At 39.7% G+C, this 19275-nt stretch overlaps 1 protein-coding gene across 1 annotated transcript; it reads right to left on the bottom strand.

Annotated features, from left to right (window-relative positions):
- Positions 1-1669: 1669 nt before the first annotated feature.
- Positions 1670-18922, bottom strand: LOC135496716 (forkhead-associated domain-containing protein 1-like). The gene is made up of 25 exons (XM_064786187.1): positions 18801-18922; positions 18057-18191; positions 17084-17290; positions 16493-16757; positions 16069-16160; positions 14293-14505; positions 12466-12633; positions 12020-12112; positions 11717-11794; positions 11256-11360; positions 10950-11057; positions 10473-10712; positions 10089-10287; positions 9773-9961; positions 9512-9639; positions 8989-9316; positions 6902-7126; positions 6196-6355; positions 5824-5956; positions 5580-5718; positions 5119-5354; positions 4629-4901; positions 4319-4432; positions 3949-4164; positions 1670-3600 (listed from the first exon to the last, which is right to left on the bottom strand). Exons 2-25 carry the CDS (start codon positions 18156-18158, stop codon positions 3565-3567), a joined length of 4047 nt encoding a protein of 1348 aa, XP_064642257.1. The 5' UTR covers positions 18159-18191; positions 18801-18922; the 3' UTR covers positions 1670-3564.
- Positions 18923-19275: the final 353 nt, after the last annotated feature.

Raw genomic sequence — 19275 nt, forward strand, 5'->3', positions numbered from 1 at the left:
TGACTAGCCTGCTGCACCAGGCACATGCAGTGAACTGATCATCTTGCAACATGTGAAACTGGTCGTGAAACACAGGAGACCATTAATCCTCCTGCGATACCAGCCACTTGTCGTGAAGACTGGTGTCTATTCCTCCTGCGGTTTTGAAAGACATGGGGCAGGGTTGGCGCGCCCGTTCGCATTTTGCGAATGTTGCACGAGTGGCGAATGTAAAACAATGTCTGGCTTAACATTTTGCGAATTCAATTTGAATTGCCATGATTTGGCGAGAAAGTAATAGTGTTGTGCGAAAATTGATCAAAGTCTATCAAAAAGGTCCACTTCCCACCAAATGCACCAAGGAACGATCGTTCGTCAGTTAAACTTTATCATATTTGCGGGCGGCCGCGCCATCACACGTGGTTGCTATCGTTCTCTTCATGGATGATTAGATAAGGAGATATGGGAGAAGAAAAAAAAGAGGAAACTGCGGCGGATTCGAACCCGTGACCAGCCGATCCACAGTCATACATTCTTAGCGCTGAACCGTCAAGGCTTTCATGCTGATATGAAGGTTTTGTTTGCGTTTTATATGCGATATGCCAGCGAGCGCGCCGCAATTGTGACAAGGTCGCGCAGGTGGCAAAGTGATTGGCCGAAATAGATCGAAGTAATCGTATATTTCGATAGTTGTACATATTTTTCTCAACCTATCGTATCTATATACCTCAGTGATATAAATGATTATGTTTGCAGTTGATTTAACGTTTGAATGGCCTTTTTTAAAAAGTTTTTGAAAATAGTGGTCAGCAGGGTCAGAGTCAATCAATCACTTGTTTTGAAAGACTCTGGCAGGGTCAAAAGAAATAGTCTGCTATCATCTTGTAGTTCTACCCGTTGCCGCCAGCGTGATTTTGGTGGCGCTACTGGTCGCCTTACGCATACATTATCGGCTAGTTTCCCGCTCGCTTCGTTGCCATGGAGTCTCCGGTCACGGGTTTCTCGAATCGTTCGTTGATTGGCTAGTCTCAGTACTGGCGGGCTGCCATTCTCGCACACGTTACTGTGGGCTGGGTCGGCCTCAAGATGACCAAACGATCGGTAATGGCTAAAAGTGACAGCCACTTGGCTAAAAAGTGGCTAGGAGGAAAAGATTGACAGAGCCAACCCCGATGGGGTATGTAGGCCTATACTCTGCATCACCAGCCACAGGTTGTGAGAAATAAAGAGACCAAGTTGTGAAAGATAGGGGACTGTAATTTCTCATGTCACTTTAGCCATAGTTTAGGAAAGACGGGATTATTCCTCCTATTACACCAGCTGAAATTTGTGAAAGACAAGGAACTGCCTCTTGAGATATAAGAATGTATGTCATCTTTGATATGCTGGCTTCATCATACAGTCCAGTCTATATCTTGATTTCGGCAGATGACTGTGATGACGATAGATTTTATTCAAGAAATTTGATTTGATGCGAGAGACAAGGGACTTGTCCTCCTGCCGAGCACTAGCCACCTATTGTGAAAGACAGGTACTGGTCCTCCTGTGGTATGAGGCACAGGTTGTGATAGACAGGGACTCTTCCTCCTGCTACACCAGCCAGAAGTTTTGAAAGACTGGGGTCAAGGCGGCAAGAATAGATTGCCCATGGGCCCACTGATGCCTGCTCTCCAAAGGGTGGGTCCAATGAAAGTTGGACAAAAATAAGACAGAGGACAACTTTTTATAGTCTACAGTCTATTATCAGTGTTTCCAGCACAATATACAGTATATCAAAAACCATTCGATAAAAAGGCTTACAGTTTATTTACAGTGAAATGAAGAATGTACTAAATAGAAATCAAACTATACAGACCAATTAATAGGACGGAGACAATTAAGACATAATGGGATGGATTGTTGATTGACTTGGCAAACGTCATGCTACCGATAATCTACGAGGACAGAATTCGTTTTTAAGAAAGTCTGATATGACCATGAAAGTTTGTAGGGAATGTAAGCTACCTATAGTGAGTCTGGAGATGTCATAGTTTCGGTGAAAGAGTATTTCCCATTTTGGAATGTTCAAATAAAGTACTGCGGTACATACATATGGCTTACCATGACTGGGCTGGTTAAAACAGATTTTGGCTCCAAACGCCCAATTTAGACTCAGGTGATGTAAACTGAAAATAGTGGTGATATTTTGACTATGCCAACACGAAGACTGTTACAGTTAATTTTTAACAGTAGCATGACATTAACTCAATAAATCATGATAAAAAATATAAATAAACTATATACAGCCATATAACATATAAGCTCAATGACAGGGAAACATATTGAATATGTGAGTGAAAGCTAAAATATGGTGAGATATCTGTGACATTTTATAAGACTCCGGAAGAGTAAAGATTAATTAGAATTGTGAGGGAGTGTAAGAACCCATAGGCAAAACATTTATCATCCTACTCCTTTGTAGTGACTAGTCTATGCAGTGAACTATAACTATTTGGCAGGCAAGAATTAGTCATCATCAAAGGCCTTATTGTAAGAAAGACCTCAACAGACAGTCAATGCCATGAGTTATATAATGATGGGGAACATTTTACACTCTGTCATACCTCTTCCTCTGGTTACTCTAGATCAAAAATACAAGAACTTGAACATTCTTGATTCATAACCCTCTCTCTCTGGTCCACTACTACTGGTCCCAAGGCTCTGTCCTACACTCAACTCTATCAATCAATACCAGCATATCCATCCCCCGTTCTTCATAACCTATAGATCTATGAATATTGACCAGTTTTGAAAAAATATTCAGCTTTTCAGAGAAGAAACAGAACATTATGCAAGTTAGAAACAGGCTGAAGAAATTTTCCTAATTCTAAAACAACAAATTTAGACACCATCTATAACAATCAAGTTTAGAATCTTAAATAAGTGTTGTCATAAATATCACAATTTCAGGAGAAATTTCATAAGACATAAAAGACCTATTTCAGTATTCAGATCAATAAATAAATGAAAGCCATAAAACAAGTGACTGTGTGCCAACTTAATTCGTTTTCTTCCGTAACAAAATATTTTTGGCTTCTAAGATGACAATGATGAAAGTCCGACTTCCGTGCACACTGTATCATATCACAACTTCCTTCTTAGATTCGTCATTTTTCAAGAGATCCACAAATGTATTCAGTTTTTTTCACCTAGCATACTTGCACTAAAGTTTCACTGGACTTACATGTCAGTTGTGGCAACCTTAATCCCATTAACTTTATCCTAAGTACAGGCATGCTGGAAACAGACTGTACCTTCTCCCTCGGTGCATCTCCCACCATTGACTTTTTATGCAAGTACGCTAGGTTTACTCAAAGGTATTCACTCAATCACCAAACACTTTCTTAGAAAGTGTTTTCAGGTGTCCCACAGGTTAATCTCTAAAGAACCATAGATGACAAGACTCCATCATGAATGACCATATTTTCCATCCAATCTTTTGTTGAACGGTCCATAGCACAATGGCTCCAGATGTGGAACTTCGTTGTTCTTTGTCTTTGAGTATTTCTGGTATTTAGATGAATTTCGATGGACGGCTAGGGATATCTATGCCATGACTTCCTCATCATCTAGTGGTATACCCTGGAATAGAAGCAAAAGAAGGTAAATATCCAGAAATAAGTACAGGTAGGAGTACAGTGAAGGTCGACGCCCATTATATCATATACCTCGGCTTTTTTTTCTGATGGCAATCACGCTACTGCAGAACTACAAGGCTCGAATGTTAGCAATGTATTGCAAGACCACTCATTAGTGAGTAAGGAAGGAATCTTTTGAGTTATACAGTTTCTCTACCACTCATTCATCTGTGAAAGTTTCATGCCCATGTCTCCAGGAAAAAGGGTTAAAAATCACAAAAGATTTTTTTTGTAATTTTGTGCCGTGACAAATTCCCTTAATGTCAGAAACTTCACAAAGTTATCTACTCACCAAACTTGTTTCAAGATTCACCAAACGAGCTGTTTGTTTACAAAGCTCCTGTTCGCGACCTCCAAGTTGATTTTTTAGCGTCTTGATCTCGTAATTTTTACGTTTCATCTTTTCTTTCTCGGCACGTCTCCTCGCCGAGTTCTTTCCAAAAATGTCTTCCGGGGGACAAGCGTGTTTGGGATATTGTTTTTTCTCATTTTGTTCTAAGTGGAATGTCTGGAATAGATGAATATACTCTTATTAGCAAAAATTCCAAATAAGCAAATCCTTGGACAAAGTCACGATCAGGGAATTCGAAATCTGCGTCATTCTGCCATGAAAAATTCAACTGAAACAAAGTACTACTAAAGCCAAATATCTCAATATCTACCTTTTTCTGTTTAATTGCATTGTTGAGTCTTTTCTCCTGGTCAAGTTGGTTCCGTGTCCTAGCGAGTGACTCACGCAGGTACTGAGTCTCCTCAGCTTTCCCTCGCACGTCAGACTGAAAGGAGAACAACGCCACCTATTATAGAACAAAGTATCAAACGTTTCGTTTACAAATCTTTGAATCAGTGAATTTAAAACTGTGTCGTTAAAGCATCAACACAAGGTGACAAATCAGAGAGGTACAGATGGATCATTTGTACATATTGCCGGAAAAGCACTGCATTGCTTCAATTAAATCTGTGTTTACTTACCACAAGAGTTTCGACCTGCTGTTGCCTCTTGACTGTGAGTTCCTCAGCCTGGCGAAGCTTTGAAAGGCCCTGTTCATAGCCCTGCAAAAGTTCTTCCTTCCTCGATAACCTCTCCTTCAACGTCTTGATGCGACTCGACATCAGCTCGCACATCTGTTCTCTCTCGGACCCGAGTCTGTCACGCTCATCTTTTGGAATGTGCGCCATTGAACGCAGTCCCCGGCACTCTTCAAGCTCCAGACAGCTGGCAATAGCGCGAAGTAAAGTGAGATACTGAAGTGAAATGAGCACAGTTTAGATATAGCAAAGAACAAAAAGCAGCATATATGCTGACCTTGAAGTAGGCCAAAATTTACGCAAGGAGTGATCATAACAATGTTTTAATTGGTAAATTTCAAAGAGTTGAAACCGCTCAAATCAGAAGAAATTTCCTCTCTTCAAAAAATCTCACAATAATACAGTAACCATGGTAACAGGGACAAACACTTACTGATCTTTCACTCTCCTCCAATGTGTCCAACGTCTCCCGATGTGCGCTTTTCTCCACATCTGCCTCGGCAGATTGGATGGTGACAATGCCTCGTGCTCGGTTCACCTCCTTCTCCAGGGAAGAGCTACCGCCAAGGTCGCCATTGTGGCTGTCGGCGAGGGCTTGCTGTGCTCGGAGTTCAGCAAGCTCTTTCTTGAGCATCACAACCTGCTGCAAGGCCTGATCCTTGTTTGGAACTAAAAGAGGCGAGAAATACAAAGAAATGAGGCAAATTCAAAAGGTAGCAGTTGAGATATTGTGGTCTTTTTCTTGTAATAGCTATTTACCATCACAGGATCGGACGTAACTGCCATGAATCGGAATTTGATTGTAATATTCTCTCTTGAACAATACGAGAGAAAGGATCCATTTGACAAGTCAATCAGTGTATCTTTGTTGCACGTCCATTACTTCGTACTTACTTGGAGGCCTTGACTGTTCCAAAGCCTTGATGCGTCCACGCAGCTCGGCGAGAGCTTCCCTCTGTCTCCCGATCACCTGTTCGTGTCTCTCTCCACGACATTGGGCACCAATTGCAGTCAGTTCGGACGTGATACGACCCTGGAACAAACGACATCATCAATCCTCTATCATATGACCATATCAACAAGATAGTAATTTCTCACTCACATTTGACTTAGCCCTAAAGAAATATTTCTATCTTACCTCCTTATCAAGAAGATCGCACTGTTTCTTTGAGTCCTCCTCAGACATGACGAGACGTCCTTCGAGATCCTTGATCTTGTTCTCCTTCTCATTTGCTACATTCTTGAATTTATTCAGCGCGGCCTTAAATTTGCTGAAAGAGAGACGAGGGCATGATAAATCAAATCACTGTTTCGATCTCTGAACGAGACTTTGAGGTTCCTTGTATCTGGTGTCTACGCCAGGGCAAGAGAAGACCACACCAAGTGAGAAACATCAATATGGTGAACGCGTCCATTTAATATTCAACAGAACCATAAGATCAAAACAGAACCTCTCTATTGACAGGTCAGGAACATAACACAGCAACATTTCTTTGATCAAATTGCTTACCCGATTTCTGAATCTTTTCCCTTTAATTCCTCTGACTGTTTGTCGACAATTTGAGACAGTTTGGCTAATTGCTGACGGAGTTCCAACATCTCGCCCTGAAGATGACCAACCTTTGATCGGTTGTTCTCGATTTCTTCCTTCTGGGCTTCAGTGAGTTCACCTAAATATGAATCGAGCATGAATGAGTGGATTGATTAAGAATAGGAAGTGTGACGAGTTTTATCATATGATATCCTACTTTTTGAAACAAAACCGCAGCTGAAAGTTTCAAGGGCAACAGAACACTTCTATAACAACTTACAACCACACGCCAAGTATCAAGATCACAAAAAGTCTGACAACAACGTACTTTTACTAAAGGATATCCTCGGGAGGTATGGAAGCATTTTCTTAGACATCGTGGAGTTGTAATGCGGTTCAATGTTAAATGTACCATTGCCAAGAGGTATTTACACTGGTAACCAATCAGTTACAAGAAATCAATTAACCAATCAATGACCTGCTGAGATTTCTTCCGTTTCCAGTACGGCACAGCAAAAATTACCTGACTATCATTGATTATTCATGCAAAGTGTCGATAAGGGTTATTCGGGTAGCCTAAGGAACATGCATTATTTAATTTTAGACATTCTTACATAGGTATGTTTCATAGTTTAACCTATTTGTCGTTAAATCGACAAATTATAAGAAATGATCCAACACTGACCTCTCATATCACTGAGCCGAGCAGACGCCCCAGCGAGATCCCGTCGTAGTCCGACAATAACGTCTGCCTGATCTTGAAGCTGCTTCTTCAAGTCGATATTCTCCCTCCTCAACACTTGAATGACTTGCTCCATCGCCGCAAGTTCTTCAGTGTTCTTCTGCAAAATCACCTTTGGCTTTGGCGCGAGTTCGGGCTTCTTTTTAGGCGGAGGTGACACTGGCTTCTCTGGAAAATAGAGAAAAACATTCACATGAAATAACACAACATTTGATGTGAGGACTTGGGACGTCTGCTCAAGTAAAAGATCACCTCCTTGATTGAACAATTACTGTCAAGTGCCAGACTTTCACTCCTCTTTATGATGTGCAAAACTAATAAAACCGATCATGAATTTCATGAGTTTCATTTTGGTTGGACAGCTATCAATACTGCTGCTGGAGTCTCTGCAGGGATAAAGGAAATTAAGGTGCTTGTTGGTGTAGATGTTAAGTTGCAGTCAAAGAACTCATCCTTTTCTGGATAGCATTTCTCTTCGGTGCAAAGAAAATCCTTTTGCTTTTTGTCAGGGGTGATAACACTTTTCTTCAAGAAAACGTATGTGTTTTTATATACAATGATAATGATGATAACAGAATGAAATGGAAAATGGTGCAATTAAGCCGTATGTGGATGACACAATCTATTTCAAACAAAGCAAGAATTCAAGTTAATGTTGTGAGAAAAGTGCACAATCATCAGTTTTGTACCGGTAGTGGTGTGACCAGTGGATTTGGAGCTTCCAGTATTTCTCGTTTGTCGCGGAGTTTGTCGGTTGTTTGAGGAAGCATTTTTCACTGAAAAACAATGTGTATTTTAACAGCTATTCCGTGTATGGCCGACCAGATGTTGGTGGCAGTATGATTTACCTTATTCTCCAACCCGTTCTTACCACCTTCAAAAACTTGTCTGCACTATTCATATCGAAATCATACGAACTAATGGCCAGTTAATCATAAGCACAGCGAAACCATGGCGTTGATAAGGGATTATATTAAGATTATTAAGCCCTTTTTTAACCCTTTCTACAACAAAATCCTCTGTTCAACAAGATTTTTTTTTCTTATCGATAGAGTTGTGTGTGATTGAGCAAGTTGAATGTTAGTTTGAAAACTATAGTTGTTCAATCCATTTGCCGAAAGACATACAAACTTGAAAACAGAGACATCACAAGACTTTTTTATCCATAGTTACGCTGCATACTGTGACGCCGCCAAATGAACTACAGTAAACATTGACAGAGAGCGACATAGATACTCAGAAATCTATGCCAACTTGACTGCCTTTTCACAAAAAGTGATAAGTACAAATTCACCCGACTGTAAAAACCAATCATGCACCATTAAAATCATGCTCACCGATTCTGCTTTTAACAAAATTGGGCGGTTCCTAGATCTGGCGTTTCAAGCTGATTCACAGGCCTATCACAACAGAGGTTCGTTCAACCAGAACAAATGAGAATTTAAAGTCCTCCATAGTATATTAATTTCCCACAAAAGCCTATTGAAAGCATATGAAATATCTAAGAAGTTCATTAGACCGTGTCATCTCCCATTACACTCCAACAAAAGCAATTCATTGCAAATTCATGATAAAGGCTTTAATAATCCCATTACCTCATTGAACCATTCATACACACCGATGATGTACACATTTTGACATCTTGAATACACATGATGCCATTACGATGAGAAAACCTTTGTGCCAATGGAATAACCAAGGCTAAGGAAATGCTTTCGTGCATAAAGATATAATATCAAGTATTCCTTGAAGGCGTCTGTCATCTACAAAGCCCAAAGGGAAGTGATTGTACAACAATTCATTTGAGTGGGTACAACATTCTCATATATACTGCCACAGTTGAAAGGAGCAATTTTCAGCTTATCCATGTACTTAACCCCCTTTCAACCAAAACTGACTAACATGATATGTCTCAATTGACTTTAGTGTTCCACTGTATAGTTGTTCAAAGAAGTTGTGCCCATCACTGCACATTTTACCAACAGTGACATAGACTTCATTGACTTGAGAAAAAACCACATGTAACCTACCTGCTATTTTCTGCTTCAATTCTGAAATCTCCGCCTGGTAGTCCTTATTCTTCTTCATCACCTTGTTGAGTCGCTCCTCCATGGCGCAGATGGTTACTGAATGCTGACGAATCTGTTCCTTGAAACTCCCCATGTCCTCGTCTGCTTTGCACTCCAAAGCGCCCTTCTCGGAGGCAAACTCCTCCGCAGCCTTGGCCTTGGCGGTTTCTAACTCGGCGATCTTTTCACGGAGTTCCACCTCCAAATGTTTGTACTCTTCAACCTGTCTGATTGCCTCCATTGTTGTTTCGCGGTTTGATGAGTCGTCCTCTTGTCTTTCTGTAATGCTCTGAGAGAAGAAGGAAGAAACGTGTAAATTAGATTCACCAAATCAGAGTCACAACTACAACTTCACCCTAAGAGAAAGGTAAAGTTACAGTCACTGTGATAGAGGTACAGTATGAGTTTGTTGACAAACAACGAGGGGGGGATAAAGTCACCACGATCAACATTTGTGTTCTACAAAGAGCAGTCAAAAACTTACCGCTTGGAGTTGCTCAAGACTAGCCTCTAATTCAGCGATGCGTGATTTCTCGGCGGCGACAACACCTTCTCTCTTTTCATCTTCGACCGATCGAATATCATCGATGGCTTGGTTTAACTTCTCTTCCCCTGAAAAGTTGAAATGAGTGACCCTGTATATTCTATTCTTCTTTCCTGAGATCAAGTCAGGCTAGGCAGCCTACGGTTAAACCCTCAAAACAAGACTGTTGATGTGACGATGACAATCGTTCGTCCAACTTACCCTCTAGCTTGGTTTTTTCTATAGCGTCCTTGATGCGGTCCTCCATCTCTTGACGGAGTCTCGCTGTATGTGCCTCCAACTCCTGTTGGTGATCCACCTTCAATGACGCCAATTCCTTCTGTAACTTGTCCATGGAGCCAGAGGATGCGTCTAACTTGGTGAACAAGTTGATGATGTGTTTAGCGGGATCTGGCAAGTAGAAGCACGAATATAAATCTTTTGAATTTTCACACACTGATGAAAAAGTTGAGCCAGATTATGGAAATACAGGCCTTAGTTCATTACAATATCATATGATTTGCTTGTGGAAACTTACTCTCTGACGAAAGTTTGACATTAATGCCACATTTTTCTAAAGCGTCCTCCGTCTCCTGCTGCCATTCAAGTTCATGTTGGAGCATCGTCACGGCAACATCTCGAATGAACGCAACATTCTCCTCTGTCTGCACTGATTGGAGGAGAGAAATCTCCTGTTTCAAGTGACTCGAAAGGCGCCCATTGCTCTTCAATCGTTTCTGAAACAGGTGAAACATTATCAAAAAGATATTTAAAAGAACACATTCATTGTTAAACTCAAACTATCGCTATTGATCGAATTATATACCACAGGATATTGACAGACATTTTCATCTTTATGCTTCAAAAGCCTCCTTTTAAATTTGCAGCGGGGTCAAATTTTCATGAAATCAAAGATACCAACCTGTGATTCCAAAAGGCTATGTTTTATTTTGTTCAGTTTGTCCGTTATCTCCTTCTTACTGGCATTGGTAAGTTTGACGGCATCCTTCATGTCCAGGTTGTGACGGTGCAACTCCGTCCTCTCGTCGATGACTTTCTTAAGCATCGTGACGAGTTCGTCATCGCTGACCTCGTCATCGGGTGCCTTCACGCCAGGTGTCGAAAACGTCACCTGAATAATGCGATTTCGGAAACGCTCCAACTGCAATAGAAAAAACACAATCATCAATATCTTCCCAACTTCAACTAAATAGTTATTACTAAAACTTTAGAGCATCACTATATATTAAATCTGCCCTGTCCCGCTGATATTTAACTTAGGACTGTCTTCAATTAAAGCATAAAATTGTTGTGCACAAGGATCAAGAATATGCAAGCTTAATCACGGCTAAGGCCCTTTGACAGGGAATACCCAAATTTCTCCTAAACCATGACTCACCCTTCGCGAGGTCTGCTCCATATCAACCCTGACTGTCCTCTCAGTTCTCTGGAGGTTTGTGAGCTGCGACTTGGAGTTGTCCAGCTCTGCTTGGAGTTTCTTATAATTCTGAAAAGACAAATGAATTTCATAGGCTTAGTTGATGAGGATGTATTCCTTGTGATCTCGGGCAAGTCACAATACTTTTGATAGCTGTTGGATCCTAAACTAAAAAGTTTGTGAATTTACTCTGTTTCATTTGGCAGCAGACTTTTCAAAGAGTAAAGCTATTATTCAATTTGTGTTTGCATTGCCATGGTAACTGACCTGTGCTTCTGCGTCCTGATCATTCTTCATCTTCTCCAATTCTTCTTTCAAAGCTTTAACATTTTCTGACGCTTCCTGAAGTTTATTCTCAGCAGACATAAATTTCTGAAAAGTGGTTGAAGACTTGTATAATGGGTGTTGAGAATGAATAGCTAAATCATTATACTGATTGTCAATCAAATCGGTAACTCAGGTGGCATTTGTAAACAATAACATACGTCAGAGTCATGTCAGTCCGGAGGGCACCATATCAAGGATACCGCTTCGTACTTTGTATTCAATTTTATCTCTGTAATCAGGACACCTCTCTTACAGTCAAGAGAATATTTGTCAGTCCCTTAGGGCATCTATGAAGTATGAAACTTTTCTATACTGGTCCAAAATCATAGGCCAGGAAAAACAATACACATCAGCGTTTCTTGGGCTTTGACCAAATGATCAATTTCCTTTTCCAAACTTACAGATCTGAGTGCAACAAGTTCTTTCACATTAGCATCGCGCTCCTCGTCTGCTTTCTTGTTGTCTTTTAACCTCGTGAACTGGAAGAAGAGAAGAACACCCATTGGGAATGCTGTCATGCTGTTATGAGGGCAGGGGTGGAAACACAACGGACCCAAGTGATGCAAGTGCTATAGGACTTAACCCCAACGTAACTGCTAACCCTCATTGAGCAACAAGGCCCCGCACATCCAGACTAGCGATAAATATCGGTGAAAGTCTGCCTTTGTTACGAGAGAAATGAAAGCTTCTCATCCCTATCTTACCTTAGCATTCACTGCAGCCAACTGCACATCTTTTTCCTTTAATTCTTTCTTTAAATTTTCTATCTCTCTTGTCAGTCTACTGATGGTCGCATCCTAAACAAAAAAAATTACCGTCTCCTTAATATTTTAGTACACATGATTCTTCATGGAACAGAAGAACAAGTCTACTTCAACAGAAACCAAAATTATTGGTGACTGGCATGCTTATTAACAAAGGATAGATCAGAAAATGAATTGAAAAGAAAAGAAAAGTACATGTACGATGGTGAAATTCTGAAGTATACACTGCGAAAAGCAAGGTGCAGAGAGCAAGGTTTACATCTAGAAGTCAATCTGAATATAGCCTGTCCTTCTCGGATACACTGTAGCTAAATGTGTCCTCAAACAAGTCACTTGACTGCGATTGCCATGTCTTTTAGATGAGATGAAAACCTTGGCAAGCTTACTTTATTTGACATATCGCGCTGCATCTGTGTGACGAGACCAGATGTGATGCTCTTATCTTTTCTCGTCTTCTCCAACTCGCTACGGATGTCTGTGTTGGCCTGGACATGCTCATTCAGAGCAATACGCAGAGACGCCGGATTGTCAGTCGATTCACTGATTATATGCGCCTAGAGTGAATCAGAGTGGGAATGATAAGTGACAGTGAAAGTGAATTCTTCTTGGGAATAGAATAGAAATCAGTGATATCAGTAGGTTTTGGGAGAATAACAAATCTGTGAATGTGTTTTTTGTAGTTGTTGGACATGGATGTGTGTTGTGCTCAGATTGTCCTTTCTAGGGGGGTGATCAAACTCATGAACAAGGTTCACAGAAATATGTCATTTGAAATAGTTTGTGATTTTGGAAAGTGATTCTGTATGTACATGGAGTGACGAAGTTGCAAATAGAAGCACCATGTATTGTGAATTTCAAGATGTGAAATTAACTTATGGCATATTTACAAACCTCAAGCACATAAAATTGAACAACCAAGGATGATACATGTAAACTAACAGACTCGACATCAAAAGCTGAAACCTACGAAACCTAAATCTCATATACTGCATCTGATGTTTTGTGTGACAACATAAAATATGTTTTATTGACAGTATAAACTGTTTTTTTTCACACATATTCATAGAGCTTTTTGAAACATAATGCCACATTGGTATAATAAAGGTACAACTTTACAAAAAGGTCTTTTAAGTCTATTCGTCTATGTAAGAGAGAAAATTTTTGAAAAAGCAAAATGAAATAACTTGGTTGTAGTGACATGTATGTGTTTGCTCAGTACACAAGTTTGACTTTGCATTGATCATGAAAATATATGTACAAGGACCTATGATGTAGGCCTAACAGTATATTGACTTCGAAGCAGGCATATAAAACACAAATGGTAGCATGAACTACTGGCTATGCTTCTGTATAAGGACAAAGGACAAACAGGTATATGCACAAAGCGTTTCCACGACACTTAACAGGCTCTTCATGAAGCGGACTAGGGGTTTTTGGGTATTTTTTCCTGCACCCAAATCAGAAATAAATGGACAAAATTTGATACTAATACTAGATAGGAAAGAAATTCAATAGGTCAATTTTTTGTACAGGAATTTACTGTAAAAAATATTTTACACAGAACCCCTTTCTTTTGCAAAAAGTATATATTTCATTTGATTTGGCACGTTTTATGTATCGATACATTTCAGTGGCAAGATAATACAACAGGAACAGTTGGCTGTATAAAATGAAATAATCAATAGCCACAATAAGTTATCGTCACCTCGCAATTTTGCTACAATCAACAATCTGGCATGAAATTCTATTTTTAGAGCAATTAAAGACATTTAATTATTCTGACCAATTTGTTCCTATTGTAAAATCTTACCAGTTACAATTTCACTCCAAAAGCCATGCATAGAATAACAAAGCAGATTTGCATCGACCGCTATATCAAATTACCTCGTCCTCATATTCTGTAGTTAGACACATTGAAATCTGTAGGAAATGAACGCAATCTAAAATAACGACTTTTATTCTGTTGCACTGCCTTAGTAGGAAGTCGCTGACTTTGAACTTCAACCTGCTGATGCACTCTTGTAATTAAGTCAATCAGAAACATCACCACTGTGGACAGATTTAAATTCCGAAATCTCCACAGCACTGCCAATTGACTCAAATGGCTGATGCAAACTTAAAGGGAGACTACTGACTAAGAATGTCGACTCAGCAGAAAAAAACATTTTAAGTTGAGTCAAATTTCAGTTAAGATTGGAATATCTCCCTCCTACCTGCTTTTTTAATTCGGCTGTCTTTGCATCAATCTCCCCCTGTAATTGGTTCACGCGACTCGCAAGGGCGCCATCTGTTGACGTCTCTACCAACCGACGCGTTCGGTTAAGTTCTTCTTTGAGTTGCGTGATCATTTCATCCTTACGCGAAGCTTCATTTTCGTACGAGGCCAAACGGTTGATTTCTTGGTTAAGTTGTAAAATCTTCTGCTCCTGAAATCAGATTTATTGTTTATTGTTATTTTTCAACCTAACGTTTCGCAAATACAGAACCAAACGTGAATTTGTTTCATCTAAAAAAAGTTATATGAAAGAGTTCAACAAGAGACATCTACATGTACATGTACATGTACATAAATGTGGTACTACATGCAGATGGTCATCAAATGTGTTATGAGATTGGTAGAAATCAATACTCCATAATAACTGTTGAAGCAATTTCATCGAGAAGTCATGCATTCATGACGGTATTGATTTTCAGCCACCAAAGGGAAAAAGCAACATCTATTAATTGTTTACACATATCGCCATGGCAACGGCAATATCCATAAAACAGTTTTTATTTATATACTGCCATGGTAAAGCTAAGAAATGAGTGGACAGCAGATGTGGTTGAGGCAACAACTTGGTAAATATCAGGACCAAGGTAAAGTGCAGTACCCAAGACGAAAACATGCACAACATATTTTCATGCGTTAAACTATATACAAACTCATTGATATAAAAACTAGCAAGGACTGGTTAAAATAGGTCAATCCACCAAAATATATGTTTTGTAAGTCAGTTTTTAGGAATCTCTATTCAAAACAAAAACGTCATCATAACTACGAAGATCTGTGGGATGATTATTTTAGATTTATTTACAATCTACCTGTGTTCATTTGTACTGTAATAATGGGCATATTTTGCTTAAAAGTCACACTGAAACTAAGAGGCAATGTACATTACATGTACATTTGTTAAGACAGATCTTTTAAACATGTAACCATTGATAAACTTAAAGGGTCACCTATAGCCAAAGGACTACAAGAATATTTTTGGAAACTTCGTCTTTTCATATCACAATGACACATTACACTCAAAATGCGGGACATCACAAACAGACGGGAACAAACAGGACAAGACTTAACAAAACTCTGAAGGTGGTATGCATTCACATGCAATAGGTATTAAAGGTCTACACCGCTTGTTAAAGATTTTAAATTGAATTTGAAAATTTCCAATTTGGCAAATGCGTTACGGTACAGAATATAAATTTCAACGCTGCGGTTGACAGCTATTCAAATACTATACATATAAACTTTCAGCAAAGTTTCAGGCATGGTAACAACACTACAGCATTGTGTATGATTGCCTTTCTACTTTCCTGACCACGATTAGATACAAACGGCCTACCCCTTTAAGAGAACTAAGAACTCACCTTTTCAAAAAACTGGTTAAAAGAAAAAAAACAGGATAGTGTGTTAAGTGAGGATACTGGCAAGGTATAAAGTTGGAAGTTAACTCAATTCACATGAAAACAATTAACAGAAATGGAAGTGAGGTTTTTAGCATAACAGGTACATTACCTGGCTTGGTGATCATAAAGAGACCTGGACTTTATTTTCAAAGGAAACGAGTCTGACCAGACTTGGTCTAAGAAAACAAACTCAACACGAAGATCGATGTTCTTCAGTAGTGGAGTTAGGTGATTTTCAGAATTTCAGGTCAGTTAAAAGCAAAAGTGTGGGGAGGATAGCAAACTAAACATACATAAGAATCAAAAATGTGAACTACCTTTTCTTGTAATAGGATGATTTCTGTGGTGGGTGAGTTCCCTTGGCTGTGGCTACGTGTAGTTCCTGTGTTGACCCATGCACCTGTCACACCTAAATTATATGAACGATTTCTTTATTACAATAAACGTGGCACAGTTGACATAGAAATGTAAAGTTGCAGGAGCTAGTGTTTGAGTGGTTACAGAAAACAGACATAGACAATATAACAAGAGGCCAGGGGGCCTGGTGCTCAGCTGACACATTTGAAGAAGTCGTCTTCACGGCCACACACGTCATCAAATTGACGAACTGCGCTCAGGAAGTAATAACTGATGTCAACTTAGAACTGTCACCAAACCTTTAAGTTTTTAACAAACTGAATAACTATTGGGTTCATCTTTCTTAACATTTTTCCAACTTTGTGTGAATATCTAATTACTTACTTCTTGGAGCAACTCCAGTGGGTGTTGCTGGCCCAGGTCGTCGCACACCAGCAGATCCCGCACTAAGGGGCCGCGACCTCATAGACGGCGGGGGATGTGGCATAGGAGGTTGAGAGACGGGAACCCAAGCTGACGATGCATTCTGCCCACGATACGATGACTGCGAGATTCCCGCCGACTGCTGGTAATCGGCAACTCTGTCTGGGATGACTGTGATTGGTTGAGTCCAGCTTGGTCTCGACTGAGATATGGGTGGACATGACACCTTAAAATAAAAGATTTCGATAAATGTGCGAATGAGAAAGAGAGAGTAGCCGTCAGTTTCTGACGGATCAAGAGTTCCACCATCTGACGTCGCGTACGAGAACGATGTGTGAGCTGATGTAAACGAACATTCAAATACTGTCATTGATCAATCTGAGATCCTCTCTGACTTCATTGCGCTGTGAACTGGTGACACTCTCCTTGGTCCGAAAGTGTCATTATCGTCCATTCCTTTTCACAAACTTTGAGACCACATTGCACCTTTGTTGCCACCCCAAGTCAGCGTAGCCCAGCTTCAATGACAACGAGACAAGTAATTATTCTTACCATCTGTGGGATATCGATTTGGAGTTCATACGGCTGGCCGTTGTACCCAAAGCGGATGATATCTCCGGGTGCAAGCCGCACAGCCGCATTCTGGACACGACAGTCGTTCACGTACGTTCCTTGGGCCGAGTTGAGATCTTGGAGAACAAAACATCCTTCCTGTTCGCTTTGTTCGATGACAGCGTGCTGGATCTCTACACTGACGGACTGAAAGTAACATGTGTTCAAAAGAAGATATATGTTACTATGTTGATATGTAATGAATCAGTAACCAGCATGTTTTAATAGATGCTCACACACATGTTGAGTGTCAATCAAATGTTTCATTCCGAGGAGACCATTCAGTCACCAAATACCATGCCTCTCCATACCAATAACATAGAATTGTTATTCACGTTGCTACCCGGTATGTTTGATAATTGGCTAACTCAAACTTAGCATGCCCTACCGGCTAGGGTAAATGTGCTTATTTAGAAAACAGATCGAGTTTGAATAGCCTAAATAACGCATTCAAGGATTAGCATGATTTTAACCAGTCTGTGAAGGATTTTAAACTTTTGTTTGATTTGTTGATCTTAGGTTTGTGCGTTATGTAAGTATAGCAAAAGGAGTAATCTGGACTTGGAAGGTGAAAAAGCTAGTCAAAGATTTAGGCAGAATTTTTTATAGGCCTATACTGACACGACCGAGTGATACAAAAAATATGTGGGTATTAATAATATGTATTCACAATTAGACAGATTAGTCTTTAGCCAGTGTTTGATCAAGACATTTAGTAAAGGGATGAACAACAAAGTCCCAAAATAAGTCAAACAAATCCATGGATATTTGTACCATTGGGAATTAGTACCATCATTACATGTCATAAAATATCTCCCAAGAGATCGTCTATTGTCATTGGTGAGGTATTCTGTTTTCTATTTGAGTTCCACCCATGAATTACACTCCCTGAGGACATTATGATGAGACTTACCTGTACAATAAGGTCACACCCCTCTCGACCAATTGTGGTCATCTTAGGGGCCGGGGCCAGCTGGTAAAGAGTACCATCTGGACTTCTTAAGAAACCCTTCATATTTGAGGTTTTAACAAAAGATTTGGTGAGGTTCTGAAAAGACAGATATCAAAATATAAGTTTACGTGTGCGAGAGTAACATTTTTCAGACAGAACTAGCCAGAATTGGTTTTACTTCAGACATTGTAGATCTGACGGCACTGTCTTGACAGTGAAAGTTAATGGTGTACTGTAATCGACAACAACTTATCAACCCCCGGGTATTTACTCTGCCTCTTTTCTCACTAGTGCCGTTTCTCTACCGGTACGGACATGACCTCAGTCCTCATCTCTGGAAACTGACAGAGCTGTCTTCATATCATTATCACGGCACTATGCCTATGTAACACCATCTTCACCTCCACTACTCTCAGTGTCTAGGTCAGAGACCCTTTTACTCCGACTGATGCCTGATGGCCAGCAGTTCAACCAACAAGTGACCGCCAGGTCATGATTCTCCTAATTTACATTATATTGTACACTACATATATAGCCTTTATAGGCCTACATGGTAAACAGGCTACACATGTGCATACAGTCTCGACACTACATCTTACAGTCTCCACAGACTTTTAAGAACAACACTAACCTCTTGCTTAGTCGAAACCACCAAAATTAACCTTACAAAGACTTCTGAGAAAAAAAACTTCCTAAGTTCCTTACCTAGAACAATTCTATATATTCTAATCGATGTTCTATTCCATATAAAATCTTAGAATTTAACGCCGAGAGTGAAATTTGTGCACATAAAATAGTGAAAATTTATAAAGCCATGTACAGTGCCATGTATTTGAATACAATGTACATGCTTACATGGTAACCAAACAAGCCGAACCTCAAACCTAGTGACTTTCATATAAATGCATTTTCTAGAATTTATACTCATATAAATTATTTTTTTGAAAATAATTTCCCAAACTTAGCATAATTATAATAAAAAAATTCCGACTTTTGTTTAAAAATAGCAATATACATTGTATTTTCTTGGATATTTACTGGACTTTCGTATTGAGGCTATGCAATTGGTTCTTGAAGCGGGAAATTTGAATTTCCATAGAGGTGAGGCTAGATCAAGAGTGTTTCAAGGAGGTGTGATGGCGGCATATGCTAAATTTAGAAAAGCACAATGGCCAAGTGT

This window comes from Lineus longissimus, chromosome 12 (genome assembly GCF_910592395.1).
Source record: "Lineus longissimus chromosome 12, tnLinLong1.2, whole genome shotgun sequence".
NCBI classification, from domain to species: Eukaryota; Metazoa; Nemertea; class Pilidiophora; order Heteronemertea; family Lineidae; genus Lineus; species Lineus longissimus.